General features: G+C 40.4%; 1 protein-coding gene across 2 annotated transcripts in view; it reads right to left on the reverse strand.

Annotated features, from left to right (window-relative positions):
• Positions 1-9,826: 9,826 nt before the first annotated feature.
• LOC123764029 (glutamate receptor 1) overlaps positions 9,827-17,970 on the reverse strand; it is a 706,396-nt gene continuing 698,252 nt past the window's right edge. For both annotated transcript variants that reach the window (XM_069329669.1, XM_069329668.1), the window contains exon 18: positions 9,827-10,470. In XM_069329669.1, coding sequence (XP_069185770.1) covers positions 10,402-10,470 — 69 coding nt within the window. In that variant the 3' untranslated portion in view covers positions 9,827-10,401. The remainder of the gene's footprint in view (positions 10,471-17,970) is intronic.

A 17,970-nucleotide genomic window follows, 5' to 3' on the forward strand; every position in this document is an offset into this window, starting at 1 on the left:
CTGGATGTCGATCATTAGATTGACGTGCTTGATGTGAGGTACCCTTGATGTGTCCAGCTTCTATTGGCGTTGTTTCCGACAATTTTCTCGCTTTGGCTGGACAGGATCTATCTGCTGATAGTCAAGTTGCAAAGCGTTGGTCCAAATGATGCAACTCTTTATGAAGCCTTATTGTTTGTACATGTTCAGTCATATTGAGAGTTTTTTCTTTTTTTTATTAAATATGATATAGACAACATTGGTCTCTTTCAAGTCATTGAGTTTGATGTCGAGATAATTCTTCAAGAAACATTTTAATCATCTTACTCGTGTTGTAAACGTCAACTATATTTTCTGTTCAGTAAAGATATGGGCCACATTACTGACAATTCTGCTTTCTGAACTCTGTCCTCAGTCAGTGTGACCTCTCAGGCAAAACCCTCTGTGACCGAGTTCTATAGGTGGAAAGGACTCTGTCGTGTCGACTTCATCAATGGTAGAATAATCGAATGTCTTCCTTTTGATGACCTGTCCCCTTATGTCGACTAACGCATCAATTGTTCACAGAAGATCCAGCTCACTATATACTGCGAGATTTAAAAAATCACTAACTTGTTCATAAAGAACTTTCCTAACACCAAATGCATTGCATTGAAAAAGACGAATGATGTCTATGTTTATATAATGTGGACTGAACACTCCATATATCATAATATATAGGCAGGCAGACAGCATCACACACACTCAAGGTATCTCACTATTCTCAAACAACAAGGTTCGTTAAGGATCAAATACTTTTTAAACAACTACAATCTCGCTAGAAAAACACCTGACAAACAAAACTAGAATAATTGACATATACAACAACAATAGAATTCAATACACATCAGAGTAGATTTACATCAATCATACACACACACATATCACCAGCAAGATTATATCTTAAGTGTGTCCATTAGTCAACGAGAATAGCAGAGAATTGCCAGTACACACCTTATTTACTATCCTACTATCCAGAGAAATTTCAGAACCGAATTACCTAGATCTTGCAACAGGGTAACATCCTCATCCTGCCATCACAACCCATTAGTATATGTATAGTTGCGAATGTTTTCATGTGCTCACCTTTCCTCGTCCTCTCACGACACTAAGTTGAACTTGGATGTGTTGGAGTCTACAGGGGGGTAATACGTACCCTACACTCGCTCTCCAAACCCCCTCCCTTCGCTGTCGGCGCACCACCCTCGTCGATCACCAAACTACCACTTCCAGCCAGCACGCTTCTCATTGGTGAATCAGCGACTCCACTCGACTTCAGCGCCATCTGCATTGCTTACGATTAATCGTGCACGAGCAGTTGGCTTCAGAATATTTTGTGCTCTCAAGGCTGATACTTCTATCTAGCATTCGCTCTGTGTATTAGTGGGGGTTTTCAGCCAGCCAATATTCTCAGCACCTTTAACTCATTTTTTTGTCTTGTTCATTGTAGAGTAACGTAACCATTATTTTATTTTATATTGTGTTTTGTCTTTGTATTTATGTTTAATTCGCACTGTACATAGCCAAGGGATTATCTTTGTTTATATTTGTTTAAAGTCAATTAAAGTTTCATTGTTTATACGATTTGTTATGCGTATTTTTCCCTTTTTACTTGACCACAGGAGACAACAGTCAAGCAGTCAACTTTTTTTTTCTCTTCTTTTTTTACTAATGTGATTGGCATTGACACCAGCCATTGGGAGGACTGCCTTACACCTACATTTTCCCATCACAATTAATATATATATATCCTACTAAAGATCCTTCATAAAGGATCACAAACTTTCCCTCACAAACTTTATATATATATATATATATATATATATATATATATATATATATATATATATATATATATATATATATATATATATATATATATATTTGCGTGTGTGTTTGTCTCCGTGTGTCCCAACTATCAATCTATCCATCTGTCTATCCATCAATTTATCCATCTATCTATCCACCTATCTATACAATCTATACATACATGTATCATTTCATACATCCATTTACGAAATTTATGTTCATTTTCCCAAGATCAGTGCATAAAGATGTATTCACTGAGATCAGAATGATGTTTATTAAAATAAGATTTTTTGTCCAAAATATTTAGCTGTATAGCCGGCGGGAAGTGCGAAAAATCGTCATGGGGATCTGAATGTGACCCTGGGACGTGTTTCTCTTTTGAGTGTTGGTTACCCCAACCAGCCTATGTTCATCCCGTACCCCAGACCATTCTGCCTATTAATTTGGGTGAAGTTTGCCTCCAAGTGTCTGCCCTCCTAGAATGCAAATAAGAGAGACAGACAGCCTCTCTTATTTGTATTCCAGGAGAGAGCCCGGTGTTGCCCGGATTTGTCTCTTGGTCTCCGATCTGTCCATCTATCCGTTCATGTATAGGAACATAAGAATGAAGGTAACTGCAGAAGGCCTCTTGGCCCATATGAGGCAGCTCCTATTTATATATCCACCCAATCTCATTCATTCATATGCCTAACCTACGTTAGAGACAATCAAGGGATCATACTTCTATTATGTTACGCCGTAATTGTTCCCACAAATCAACAAGTTGACCAAACCACACACTAGAAATGGAAGTTACATTAATTCCCATTCCACTATCTATTACCAGAATATATATATATTCTATAGTATGGTGACCAAAACTGAACTGCATAATCTACCGTCTACCATCAATCTATCCACCTACTTATCTCTCTACTCATATATCTATTCAAATGTCCAATAATATTTATTTCTATCTATCTATAATATCTATCCATCTATACTTTCGTATATTCATCTATACTTCTATCCATCCATCAGTCCAACTATATATCCATCCATACATCCATCTATCTTGTATTCTGTTTTCCCTCTATGTTGTATTCTGTTTTCCCTCTATATTGTATTCTGTCTATTCATATATCTATTGTTCTATTCAACCATCAACTAATATATCTACCCCAACCGTACATGTAGTTGGGCACTATTCCTTCCCCCCGTCCCATCCCAAACCCTTATCCTGATCCCTTCTAAGTGCCATATAATCGTAATGTCTTGGCGCTTTCCACTGATATTATTGCTATCTATCTTCTTCCCCTTGACCCCCCCACCCTTGTCACCATCAGTTTTGTCTCTTCCTCTGTTCCATTTTTCTGCCTCCCCGTCCACCTCCCCTCCCACCTTCTTCGTCTCCTTTACTCTCTCTCCCAATCGTCAATCCAACAATGTCCCCGTCCTCTCTCTCCCTCAATGTTTTCATCATCTCCCGGAAAATGTATAGGTCTCCTACGACGCCCATTTCCCCACCACCTTCCCACATTACCCCACTACCCTCCCCCTCCACCATGCGCCTCTTATCTCTTTCTATCCTAAAATCTTACTGACAGCATAGTATGAGCAAGTGTAAGTATGATTTTTTTATAATAAACGACATTCACTCCAAATATAACAGTTTCCTTTTCGAATTAGTGAGCTTGCTTCTAGTTTTCTAAGGGAGGGAGAAGTTAATATCAGAATAAAATTTACGTGTTTTATAGAATACTATTTATAGCCTTAGTATACATAGTGGAAAATTTTTAGCTAATTTCATGAGGGCCAGTGAATAATGGCGTTTATTTCTATATGAATTAAATTCGGTTATGATTTTTTTTCTTTTAAAAAATATTTATGTAGGTATACTGGCGCAGCCCGTCCTCCAAAATTGGGGAGTTAAATGTAACAGCCCCATAAGTGGAATTATGTACTATGTATGACAGTCAGGAATTGAATTTAATTTCACTTAGTATTAAACCGTACTGACATATATATTGTGAATATTGGAGTTTACCTGAAAAGCTGAATAGAAAACCACGACCTAACCTAACCGTCAGTTTTTGAAGACAGGCATTTATTGCTTCTTAATTACAATTGCTACCTAACCAATAGCTATATTGATATTACAGTTTTTATAAAACAAATTAAGTAAAACTAAAATATTTCAATAAATTGTAAAGTAACTCAGGATGTTTTAATTTTTTTTATAAAATCTCTATTGTTTAATAAAACTGAAAAAAGAAATTCTTGATATTTAAAACTTGTATATAGCGAGCTGAACTTTAAAACTTCATCCCAAAATTCTGAGTATCATAACAGAAAACGAGGAGAATAAATGGGGAGGTAAATGTAACAACCCCATAAGTGCAATTATGTACTATGTGTGATAGTCAGGAAATGTACTTATTACACTTAATATTAAAACGTACTGTCAATTCAGAGGATGGGTTGCAGCGTGGCAGGTGTTAAAAATCGTCATGGGGGGAGGGGATGGGGAGGGGGGGGGGGGTGGGAATTGCAAGCCATGCTTCCTTTGGTATTCTTTCAGCCCCGACCAGTCTACATTCATCCTGTACCCCCAAATCATTCTCTTTTGGGTGTGGTTAGCCCCCAAAATTGACTGTATTTTATTGTTTTGATTGAGGGTCCTAACCAATATACTTTGAATGAGAAAAGTACACATCTGAGACCTCATACTTTCCATGAAAAAGCACAAACACTAGCCATACATCATAATATTTATCATATACTAGATACAAAGTGTTTTTATACATTATTTGTTTTGCTATTAATTCGCATTTGTTTACTTCAATACAAAATAATTGCTTTGTAATGAAGCCAGTAACAACAAGACCTTCAACTGATACAGGCTCGAGAATAATGACAAAAGGGATCGTGAATAAAGACAAAAAGGGTCGTAAACAATAAAACACACACACGTAAACTTACTTTTGGCACCATCATATTTTATAAAAAAGAAAAACAAACATTATCACTCCTATAAGTTTAACATGTTAATATTTTTTTATACATGGTTTTCATTATTATTTACTAGCGAAGACATGGAAGCCATTTGGGTCTGGCAAGCCTAAAAAAGTCAGCTCTCCACCACTAAATATAAAAGGTAACTCGTTGAAACCAAGTCAACGAACTATTCCTGTGGTTTCTATTCGACGTATCTAACAAGCACAGATGCAGGGGGGGTTGAAGTATTATTTACACACGCTACGTACACAAACACCTGAAATAATCCCGATAGGAAAATCTGGCTTTTAAATATTTATATATTTATATTTATATATATAATGGACAATGATTTAAACCTTCTCTACAATGATACATGTAGGGTAATGGTATTTACACTGAATAATCTTCTCGTGATGCAAGATTTAAAAATAAAAACAATCCTGATATGTTCCGTCCTTACGGTCTTCAAGTGACATTGTAACCAGAAGCGGCCAACGCCGACGCCAGGCCAAGCAAGAGAGAGATTGGTGATGAAAAGTTATTGGTGTTCAAAAGTGTGGAAAGAAGATTGAAAAGTATTCCCTCTCGTTGTGACGAGTGCTCCATCAGAAGGAATTTTTTTCTTCACTAATCTCTTGCAGGTTCACTGTTGGTGACACCTGCGTTATATATCTCACGAGCACTGCTCCCATGCCTTATATATCAGCCACTATATCATGTGACATATCTGCAGTACTTTTTAATATAGTTATGGACAAAACTTGATATATACAGCGTCCATACGTGATAATACTTCGATCATACTTGATAATATATTGATCATACTGGATAATTCATCGATCGTACTTGACAATACATCTATCATAATCGATAGTACTGCAATCATACTAGAGAACATGGCAATTAGCTATTAAGCGGCAATAATTCTTAATAATATGACAATCATGCTTGATAATATGGCAATCATACTTGATAATTCGGCAGTCATACTTGATAATACATCGATAATGCTTGATAATACGGGAATCATACTTAATAACACGTCGATCATACTTTGCTACATCGCTCCATATCTTGTAAATTAATCACCATGCTTCGTAAATCAGCAAACCCTGCTTGGCAAACCAGCAACAACGCTTGTAAATCAAAAACTATTCTCCGTATATCAGCCACCTTACTTGTAAATCAACGACTGTTGACCAAACCCCACACTAGAAATTGAAGAGACGACGACGTTTCGCTCCATCCTGGACCATTATCAACTCGATTGCAACTTGATAATGGTCCAGTACGGACCGAAACGTCGTCGTCGTCTCTTCAATTTCTAGTGTGGTTTGGTCTACATTTTTCAGCCACGTTATTGTGACTCTTCATCTGCAAATCAACAACTATTCCTGGTAAATCAGCACATACATACATGTAAATCAACAGCTATTCTTACTCAACCAGCAACCATACTAACTAAAACAAAATCCCTGCATTGTAAAATAACCATATTTAGATGAAAACAAACAGAAAACATGCCATTCTTACTAATATAGCGACCAGGCTTATGAACAGGAGTAACCATAGTTAGAAAAATAGTGAACTTACTTTTAGAAACAACGGCCAATCATAGTAAAAAGCAATAAACACAGTAAAACTAGAATCCTACATAGCAACCGAGGCCCCCTTTTTTTGCAATCGGCAAACATTCTCTTGCACCTCAGAATCCATAACAATTACTAATCGTTCACAATCATCTAATAAAATTACGTCTAAATTCATCGGCAACCATCAACAAGAAACTATTAGTATCCCTTAAGCCAATCAAGATCATTTACACGTATCTACAACTATTCATAACCCTCCACAACCTTTCATGACCATTTATAACCATTTACAACTATTTACATCTATATTCAACTATTCACAGGCATCTACAATCATTTGCAGCCATCTTCAATTAATCACAAACATTAAAAAACATTCACAACCATTCACAGCCTTCAACAACCATCTACAACCCTTCACAATCCTTTCGAAACAGTCATTTCCATTTACAGCTACAAGCCAAAGACAATTCGTGACAAAACCTTCCCACAAAAGCTTAACCAAACGTTAAGGAAAGCAATGGGGGATTTTCCCTATCAAAATGCTTATAATCTCGAGTTTTATAACGAAAAGACTTGCAGTCCAACTGTTTGAACTGGCAACTTTACACCTTCTATATTGCTTGCATATTCCTGAGGGAATTGCTGAAGTGAGGAAGAATAATGTCGACGACTAAGTTAGAAAACAGAAGAACATGCAGATGCGTTATAAATATCCCTGGCGTTGTCCAGGTCTCTTGAAGAAGAGCTGTCTTAACATATGGTAAGGAACGAAACATAGGCATGAGCAAGCGAGCCACACTCCTGGAGCAGGCCCCAGTCATATGCATGAGCAGGCTGGTCACAGGCATGGACACGCTAGCCTCAGGCGTGAGCAGGCCAGAGCTGTGCGTGAGGAAGCCAGCCACGCAATTATTGTTTGTGCGAGATATATTTTGCATATGTAGGCTGAAGTTGGTAGTGAAGAACGCCAGAGTGGTGACACCCCATGTAGTGAAACACCTACATGAGAGTAGATTTGAATGGTAGATGATATAGTAGGCTTTAATAATAGATGAGAGTAGACTCGGAAAAAGTTAACCTCTCTCGCTCTTTCCGCCTTATCCTGAGAATCTCTCACAGGTGAAGCATTGTCTTCTCTATCATATCTTTCTCGACATGATTGAAACATGAAACAAAAAACAAAACACATACATAAGCGTACGCAATATGATCCTGATCTCTTCAACAGCAGGTGAAACTGAATGTCCTTATAAAGCCACAAAGATTCATGTATATGTCTTGGAGTGTGCCAGCGAGAAGATGCGCACAACATTAGGAAAAGGAGAACAGGGTATATAAGGTTGATGGCAGGATAGGTATCGAGACACCTGGGTAATGAAAGGAAGGTTTCCCGGACCACCTCAGTGACTCTAGCCTCCCGCGAAGTCACCATCCCTCATCATTATCATAACACCTTCACCATCAGCACTTGCGTCATTGATGCACTTGTCAATACACTATTGTCACCAGAGCCATCACCATACCATTTGTTGATTCACCGTCCAGTCAAATTAATTTATGTCATTGGTAGAGCCATTTCCAGACACAAGAATAACGACTTACCTACTACAGACATCGTTTACTGTACTGGTATGATGCAGCAGACATCTTCACACTTTCACTACCAAAATGCGGCAACATATACCACCAGCACTGTCACCACTAATACCACTACTCTGCCTTCACCATGTTCGCTTGTGTTGTATTATATCCAACGCTTACATCCACGATCACACTGCCGATACCATCAACACCATCACCACCAGCACCATCCCCACTATCATCTGCCCCATCACCACCAGCATCTGCCCCATCACCACCAGCATCTCTCCCATTAACACCAGAACCATCACCACCAGCATCTCCCCCATTACCACCAGAACCATCTCCACTAGCATCTGCCCCATCACCACCAGCATCTTCCCCATCACCACCAGCACCATCACCACCAGCACCATCACCACTAACATCTGCCCCATCACCACCAGCACCATCACCACTAACATCTGCCCCATCACCACCAGCACCATCACCACTAACATCTGCACCGTCACCACCAGCACCATCACCACCAGCATCTACCCCTCACCAACAACACCATTATCATCACTTCCATGACCATCATCTTCACCAGCACCTGCATCATCACTCCACACCTATGTTCACCATCAACACCATCTCCATCACTACCAGCATTTACACCTTCACGACCAACACCTCGTAAGCGTCGTTTCGCCTGTAAAATCTACTCCATTATTGGCATTACAGTACAAGAAACGTCCTTTACAGACGCAACAGTTATGGCAACTGCCGATCTCCCCAGTGAAATATGCACAACAAATTATCTTAATGATTGCTTGGCTTGGTCTTGTCCATCAATTATCGAAACTCAGTGAGGATCATGGAACCACAGGTATTACCAATGGTACACGAACCGCCATAGATGTTCACAGATGTAACATGAAGGGTCAAAAGTGCTCACAGGTGTCACATTCTCAAACGTTCACAGGTGTTCATAAGAGATCATGAGCGCTCAAATTGATCCCGAGTACCAAGCATGTGGGCTGAAGACGCCACCAATATTATATAAACTTGGCAGCCACCAGGTGTTACCGAGACTGGACCATCCATCCTCCTCTCCCACACACACAGCGTCTTACAATCCAACCCAACCATCTTACTGCGACTTTATTGCCCTGACAGCAGAAGACACTTTCCCTCGTGCAGGTATTTCCCTGCCCGAGCCGCTACACTCACATTACCAGAGTTACCCAGGAGGAAAAACAAAATCTCATGACGGGAAATGGACTTGCACAGAATGACCTTCCTGGTGTCATGGTTGAGACATTGTGGGCGTGTGGGCATGCCGCCCACGCCACCAGAGCTGGGATATGTGGCTCTTTGAGGGCGTGCTGAAACCTGACCCTTCCCCCCCCCCCCAATATTACAACAGCGGGGATGTAGGGGTTTTCTGGGGCGTGTTTGGGCTGGCCGCCCACACCATCCTCCTGGCCAGAGACGGGGGCAGAGGTGGATTGGGGGAATCGCCTTCTGGGGTGACCGGGCAAGGTGGCATCGAGCCTTGCAGGTAAGGGTAGAGAAGAACGCTAACACACCAAACAACAGTAGCAGTAAAGTATCTCTAAGCCATTGAGATCGTTGTTTAACTGCAGCAATTAATATATATATATATATATATATATATATATATATATATATATATATATATATATATATATATATATATATATATATATATAGTTATATATATATATATATATATATATATATATATATATATATATATATATATATATATATTTATATATATATATATATATATATATATATATATATATATATTCTTTATAGGTCACATGCTAAAACCTTGGCAGAGTTAATTTATCTTGGTTTCTGGTATTACAAAAGTAGTAACAGGTGCCTAGCTAATTATCTACATTTAGGTGTCCATCGTGGACCGACGCTGTGACTAAAAGGGGAAATCAGCACACAGATGCGAGGTTGGGGTCTGGGTTGGTGGTAGGGAGGGTGGGGTGGGCTGGGAGGTGGCGTGGGTGACTGCAGGTGTCACAGACGGCCCACTGGAGGCACATGACACCTGTGACACGTCTAACGAGCCCTGGGAGGATCTCAGTGGGTGTGAGGCTGTCAGCGACGTCTGGGAGTCACAGCTGTGTGAGGTAAACATTTGGTTGATTTGCGCCTGCGAGACGAACGCCTGGGTCTGGGAGGTCTGGCCTAGTAGTGGCTGAGAGGTTGGGGACCCATAGGTGACGCTGAGAGACGCTTGCGACGGCCGCCGCTGCTCCTGAGAGGTGTAGGAGAACCTGTAGGCCTGGCCGTAGTGGGTGTCGTGGGGCTGGGTGTGGGAGGTGGGCTGGCAAGAGGTGTCGAATAGCTGGAGTTGAGGCGTGGGGCAGTGGGAGGCGCGCGGCCGCCGTCAGACCTGGGTGTGGGTGTTGGCGTGGAGGGCGTCCCCGTCAAGGATCTGGCTGGCCGGTGCGTAGAACTGAGGGCGAGAAACAAGAATGAGTAAACATGGTAAGGTAAGGTGAATGTCTGGACAAGTTCCGAGCTATTATGGCAATGGTAGCATGGAAGGGATATTTGGATGAACTAAATTTAGGAACGCTTCCGATTCGTTTGTACCACCGGGAAATAGAAACGCCGACCTGCAAGTAGCTTCGACGCTGTTGTACCGATCAGTCCAGCTGGTTAGACACAGAACATGACGTAGAAAAATTTAGTCCACTGTTCAGAACTCCTGAAGTAGCAACTATCGACCAGCGCTCGGGCTCCAAACCCCATCCTTATCTCCGTCCAATATGAAGATATCTTCAGGCAGAAAATATTACTAAATGTAAATAATGTCGGAGAGAAAAAGGGATCGAGTCCACTGTTCTTCCTTAGATGTCAAGACGGTCACTGGAACATTTATATACCGATGCTACTCTTAATTCTCACTACAAGAATGTTCAAAAATACAATTGTATTGTATATCGTATACAGAATGTACTGTCAGTCAAATTCACATTCCAGCTCGTTCTTACGATGTGACAATGTGAGGAAACTATGCACGTATGGGCCAACAGGCCTTCTGCAGTTACCTTCATTCATATGTTCTTGAAACTATTTGTCCTGGTTAATTACTTAACTAGCCAGGACTTAGTCCCGTTTGTACTTAATGAAACGTATTAAAACCAATGTAAACGTCGGTATTACAGCATATTGCGAAATTCCGCAATTTTGACGGATTAGTCGCTTTTGTGACGTACGTACCATGTGTTGTTGTGGAGGACTGGGCGGAGAAACACTCCAATGGATTTTCGATAGTTCTTAAATATCTCAAAAGGCCATATGAAGCACCAAAACCGTCTTCGTAGTTTACACAGACTCTCAGAGGATACTAAAAACAGCCCAAATTGTTTCGCTCGCTCTACCGATCACGTAGGAATTACTGTGCGAGAGTCGAAGAAGAACAAATCCTTTATATCTGCGTGACTTCCTGAACATGTTGGCATTCTGGACAAAGAAGAAGCAGATAAGGAAGCAAAACAGAGTTATGTCTCTAGAATATAGACATACAGATACAGTCCTTTAAGAAGATTAATTAGGAACGTCGAGGAAAACACAATGTTTGCCTGGCAAAGCCGAAGGAATTACTTCCTCCTAAACAAATGACAAAAGAAACCCTCAATCTGCCCGCGGTCTATTGATCCCGGATTAAATCCATACCACATTCAGGTAAGAAAAACGTACTGAACCAGAATAACTACGTATCACTTGGAAGGAATATGAGGGCAAGGAGCAGGGAGAAAACCGGTGGAAGATAAATGCTCAACTACTAGGATTTTCAGGGGACTGGACTCCCTCCTGCAAGAAACGAATACTCTGGTTGAGTCGACGAGTCCAAGTTACTCACAGGACTGAGAATTAACTGGTAATAAGAACTACGGTTTTGCAGTATGTCGTGTTCCTCTCTACATTAAACATTCCCATGCCCGTTGCTAGAGGTATGCAAATGTAAGGAAGGGATGGCGAAATGTCTGCCAAAGACCTCTTAAGTAATGAAATTATCTTTTGAGGAAGTAATTACATTTCTGAAGGGAAAGTGAGGTAATTATCGAGAGAGAGAGAAAGGGCCAAGCTAGGGTGAATTTATATATATATATATATATATATATATATATATATATATATATATATATATATATATATATATATATATATATATATATATATATATATATATATAAAGTTAAAAACTCAAGCAGCTCAATATACTGTTTAGATGACCGTCTTGACACCACCGGGATGCACAGAAATCTGGACCAACGCTGCTGTAGTGTCTCCTTCAGCTGTAGCTTCTCCAGCTGCAGCTCCATCTGCTCTATCTCATTTAGCTGTGTCTCTTTCTGCATTGTGTCCTTCAACTGTGCCTCGGGTTTTGTCTCCTACATCTCTGTTTCTTCTTGCTGTGCCCAATTTAGCTGTACCTCCTTCAGCAACTGTCTCCTCTGCAGCGCTTCCCTCCATGGCGAGAAGCAACAGCAGTCGTCATAAGCAGTCAGAATAAACAGACGACACGTCCTCTTATTTTGAAGTTGGTCTTAAGGCCTATTAACCACGTCGTTGATAGGCCACAACAATGCCTTACTAACCAACCAGTAAGTATACTTTAGTCCTCGACATTGTCCAGAACCAGAGTAAACTTACAACGTTTAGACTCTGATAAAACTCGTATACCAGACCAATCAGACCCACAGAGATGTAGAAAATCTAAATAAACATGAATTCTGACGAACAATGCAATTGGCATGTTTTAGTTAATTGTTTGTCTACTACACGTACTGTTAAATATGTATACAGTATAAAATAAATTTTTTATATTTATTCTTATTATTTATAATTATTGTTTGTTCAACTATTATAATATTATCATTAACATTATGATCATATTTTTCTTTATTAAATGTATTATTATTATTCATATTATTATTATTATTATTCATATTATTATTATTATTATTCATATTATTATTATTATTATTATTATTATTGTCGCTTCTGAAATGTATTGTGTAAGTATCCAATTATTCCTTTCAATCATCAGTATTTCAGAATGTCAATATAAAATCGGCCCTTATTTAACATGATTTTAAGGTCGAGAATACAGAACGAGACATTATCCACATGAATGATGTTTAGGTGTAGCACTGTTGAGTAGCATCGTTCGTGTTAGTCATTAATTCGTCAGTGATGGCGTCATTAAGGCCTCGAGAACGAAAATTGGATCCGTGTATGTGTGTAATATTGGTCATTGACTGCGCTCTATAATTAAAATATTTTTGGGGTCATTCGGAAGCAACATTGAAATATTTGTTGTTGTTGAGTGTGTGTGTGTGTGTTTGTGTGTGTGTGTGTGTGTGTGTGTGTGTGTGTGTGTGTGTGTGTGTGTGTGTGTGTGTGTGTGTGTGTGTGTGTGTGTATTCACCTAGTTATATTCACCTAGTTGTGTTTGCGGGGGTTGAGTTTTGCTCTGTCGGCCCGCCTCTCAACTGTCAATCCACTGTTACTAACTACTAACAATTTTTTTTCACTCACACACACACACACACACACACACCCAAGGAAGCATCTTCGTAACAGCTGTCTAACTCCCAGGTACCTATTTACTGCTAGGTAACAGAGGCATTAAGGATGACATTAACTTTGCCAATTGATTTCTGCCTGGTCCGGGAATTGAACCGGGCCACAGAATTACGAGTTCTGCGCGCTCTCCACTCAGCTACCTGACCCCCTAACCAACAAACACACACACGTATGTGTGTGTGTGTGTGGGTGATTGTGTACTCAGTTCTGCTTGCGGCCCCGCTTCTCAACTGTCAATCAACTAGTGTACAGATTCTGGAGCCTATTGGGCTCTCTCAAATCTACGTTTAAAACTGTGTATGGAGTCATTCTCCTCCACATCACTGCCTAATAAATCTCATTTGTTAACTACTCTGGCGGAAAAAAGTCATTATAATGTCTCTGTGGCTCATTTGGGAACTACGTTTCCACCTGTGTCTCCTTGTTCGTGTTCCATCCATGCATGACATTTTATTTTTTTCTACCCTCTCAATGCTCCTGAGATTTTTGTAGGTGGTTATCATGTCTCCCCTTACTCTTGTGTATTCCAGGGACGTGAGGTTTAACTCCGATAGTCTTTCCTCGTAGCTTACGCGTCTCAGTTCTGGAACTAGTCTTGTGACATAACCCGCTATATTTTCTCTAACATTGTCTTGTGTTACCTAGGTATAGACTCCAGACTGGAACTGCAGACTCCAGATTTGGTCTACCATAAGTGGTATACAGGGTCCTGAACGATTCCTTACACAGATATCTAAAGAAAGTTCTTATGTTGCCCAATCTAGCATATGCCGCTGATGATATCCTTTTGATGTAAGCTTCTTGGATAGGTTCGGCGTGATATCAACTCCCTGAGCTCTCTATCTATTTGACTCTTGCAGGATTTCTCCTCCCAGATGGTACCTTGTGCTCAGCCTCCTGTGTGTGTGTATGTGTGTGTGTGTGTGTGTGTGTGTGTGTGTGTGTGTGTGTGTGTGTGTGTGTGTGTGTGTGTGTGTGTGTGCGTGTGTGTGTGTGTCTGTGTCTGTGAATGTGTGTGCGTACGTGTGTGTACACACACTTGCCTTTCTAGGAAAATGTCCTCCACCACCATCACTTTCGTCTACACATCAACGGTAAATACGACTCTCAACTCGAACTTAAAAAAAATCATGTGTTGATAGATAGCACCATCTTCACTGGTGACACCCAGAGCTGCCACAGCCGCCCCCCACCTCCACCCACACCACCTCTACTTCCACCAGCACCACCACCACCACCATCCCCCCCATCACCACCACCACCATTATCGTTACCACCAGTTCTCATGTAAAGTGAGCAGGAGGAAACTGCTTTACGACATTCTGGATTCCACAGATAATAGTTTTCATAATCCAGAGAGAATTGAAATGAATATCACATTATTTCTCTCTCTCTCTCTCTCTCTCTCTCTCTCTCTCTCTCTCTCTCTCTCTCTCTCTCTCTCTCTCTCTCTCTCTCTCTCTCTCTCTCTCTCTCTCTCTCTCTCTTGTTCTTTTTCTTTTTTTCTCTCTCTTCTTTCTTCCTTCCCTGTCTCTCCGTGCAAGATAAGGAAGATATACCTGTTGTTTTACCAGGAATAGATCTTCACAAACGCAGAACTATCTCTATAATTCATCATGAATCGTAAAAGACGTTAAGAAGCTCTTCCTTAATTCTTTTTTTGTTTGTACCTTTCCTGCCCTTCCTTCTGTTCCTTTATACTAATCTGTTTCTCATCATTTACGCATGCATTTATTTATTTCATACTCTTCTTTAGCTTTCCACGTTTTTTCTTTCGCCTTCTACAATCCATTCACATAAATTTCATACTTTCTTCTGGCCTATGTCATCTATCTTTCCCTCTCTTCCTTCATACCCTTTCTCCTTTCCCATTACATCGTTTCATCTCTTCTCCTTCACACTACCCTTTTCATTTCTGACTCTTTTCTCTCCTTCCAGTCGTCAATTTCTCTCCTTCCTTGATCTTTAATCCAACATTTTCCTCTCTTCCATCTTCACCCTCTGTTTTCTTAATATTTTTTCTTCCCTTGTACCCCTGCGTTTCTCTTCTTCAACGTGTTTAATCTATTCCACTCTTCCCACGCTCCCCTTCCAATCACCTCTACTCGGTGCTAAAATATTTATGTAAGTTTGGTCTCATGCGGAACACTTTTGAAAAAAAGAGTATAGCTTCTACTACTTTTCATCGACCGTTGTAAAGTAGGCGATGAGCTCTATTATTCAATCCACTATTCCCCCTTCAAATGCGATCTCTACCCCTCTAAATCTCAGAAGTTCTATCCCCCCCCCCTCTCTCTCTCTCTCTCTCTCTCTCTCTCTCTCTCTCCCTCTCTCTCTCTCTCTCTCTCTCTCTCTCTCTCTCTCTCTCTCTCTCTCTCTCTCTCTCTCTCTCTCTCTCTCTCTCTCTCTCTCTCTCTCTCTCTCTCTGTCTCTCTCTCTCTCGCGCGCGCGCGCGCATCTCATCTCGTCCACTTTCAACTATATTTTCCCCTCCTCTCGCTTCTTCTCTTCCATTTCCTCTGCTCTTCGCCCGTCTCACTATGCCAAACAAGATATGAATCAGGATTTGGCTTGGCTGAAGCTTTTGTAAGAGCTGTCAGCAGCAGCGGCCAGAACGCGTCACCAATCCTTTACAAACTAGTAATTGAAATCTGACTCGCTTGCTCAATCACGTGATGTTTTGAAGTTGTGGCATTAACTGGACGTTAATTAGGTGGTGGAGGCTGGTGCCAGGGGGGGGGGGGAAGATGGAGGTGGATAGGGGGGGGGAATAGATAAATAATGGAGGAAAAACCGGGAAGATGATGCAGAGAGAGAGGAAAAAAGACGCTGGTAGACGATACAAGACACAAAGAGGATTTTGAGAAGAAAATTAAAAGCGGAGGAGGAAAGTATTGAGGTGGTATTACATGGCAAGGAGAAATCTGACTAGGAAATTAATACGAGACGTTCAGTAAAGAAGAGAGGAAGAGCTAATGAGATGATGCAGGAGAAGGTGCAGGAAAGGATAGGAGAGGAACACATTCAGAGCAGGTGCGGTATGATGTGTGGGAAGGATGCAGTTAGGTTTATGATTGTGGGAAGGGAGGACAGAAAACCGCATAGGCTAGTGAGAACCGAGCTGTGAAGCAGGTATTGGACAGGGAGAAGACTTGGGAGCGAGAAGGACGGATGGATAACTATTGATGGACTTAAAGGAGAGAAAGAGATGCCCAGGTTGAAGGAGGAATGATTACTGAGAAAGATAGGGGCGGCAAGGTACATTGTAAAAGGATGAAGTGGATGCAGAATAAGGTATATTTTGCACCGGGGATACGAAATGGAAGAGAGACAACATAGATGAAGAAAGATAATCAGGATAACGACATTCCTGAGCTGGGTAATAACACAGTTATAAACAAAGGCTTAAGAAAATTAGAATTCACAAATAGGGTAGCAGTAGGTGAGAAGAAAAGCCCATACAACAAATGATATAGTTACCAGATGAAGTCCGGAGCCAGATTCACGAAGCTTTTACGCAAGCACTTACGTACCTGTACATCTTTTCTCATTCTTTGGCGGCTTTTTTTACAATTATTAAAGAGTTAATGAGCTCTGAAGCACCAAGAGGCTTTTATAACAATAACAACAGTTGATTGGGAAGTTTTCATGCTTGTAAACTAATTAATAATTCTAACCAAAGGCGTTAAAATTGAGGAAAGATGTAAAGGTTTGTAAGTACTTGCGTAACTGCTTCGTGAACCTGGCCCTTGGGATATATTATGGTAGACAGAAAGTTTTAAGATATAATATGATATTCTGAAAGTTTTGAAAAAAAGAATGGTATCGAGAAAGTCTTGATACGCAGTATGATATCCAGGAAGTGGATATCTGGATACCTGACACTGCACGGTAACCAGATTGGACAAATGTTAAGTATACAGTGGAATAACTTTAGCGATTGGTAACATAAATTTGTACCAATTGAATACTAAAATTTATATAGAAAGTAAATTACAGATGATAGAGTAGCAATTTGATAACAAAGGACAGAGGGAAACATCTTCGGAAACATCTTCGGAAAGATGTTAGTATGTTACTTGAACACAGGATATGGAACGATTGGTGAAAGGAGGTGAATGACTCAAACACACTAAACAGAGTTACGTACGATTTGAGCACACTGCAAAAAACAGAGCTGTGTAAGTTTGAAACACACGCATGACTCTTTAATATGAGAATGGCAGGTAATTACGGCTCACTTCATAAGCTCCAATTATGTCCACTGTTAATTACAATAATACACCCTTGTATCCTCGCGTTATTAAACAGTCTGACGCTGAATCCGGATCACTCAAGACAGAGCACGAAAACACAG

The sequence above is a fragment of the Procambarus clarkii genome, chromosome 23 (genome assembly GCF_040958095.1).
Source record: "Procambarus clarkii isolate CNS0578487 chromosome 23, FALCON_Pclarkii_2.0, whole genome shotgun sequence".
In the NCBI taxonomy this organism is placed as follows: Eukaryota; Metazoa; Arthropoda; class Malacostraca; order Decapoda; family Cambaridae; genus Procambarus; species Procambarus clarkii.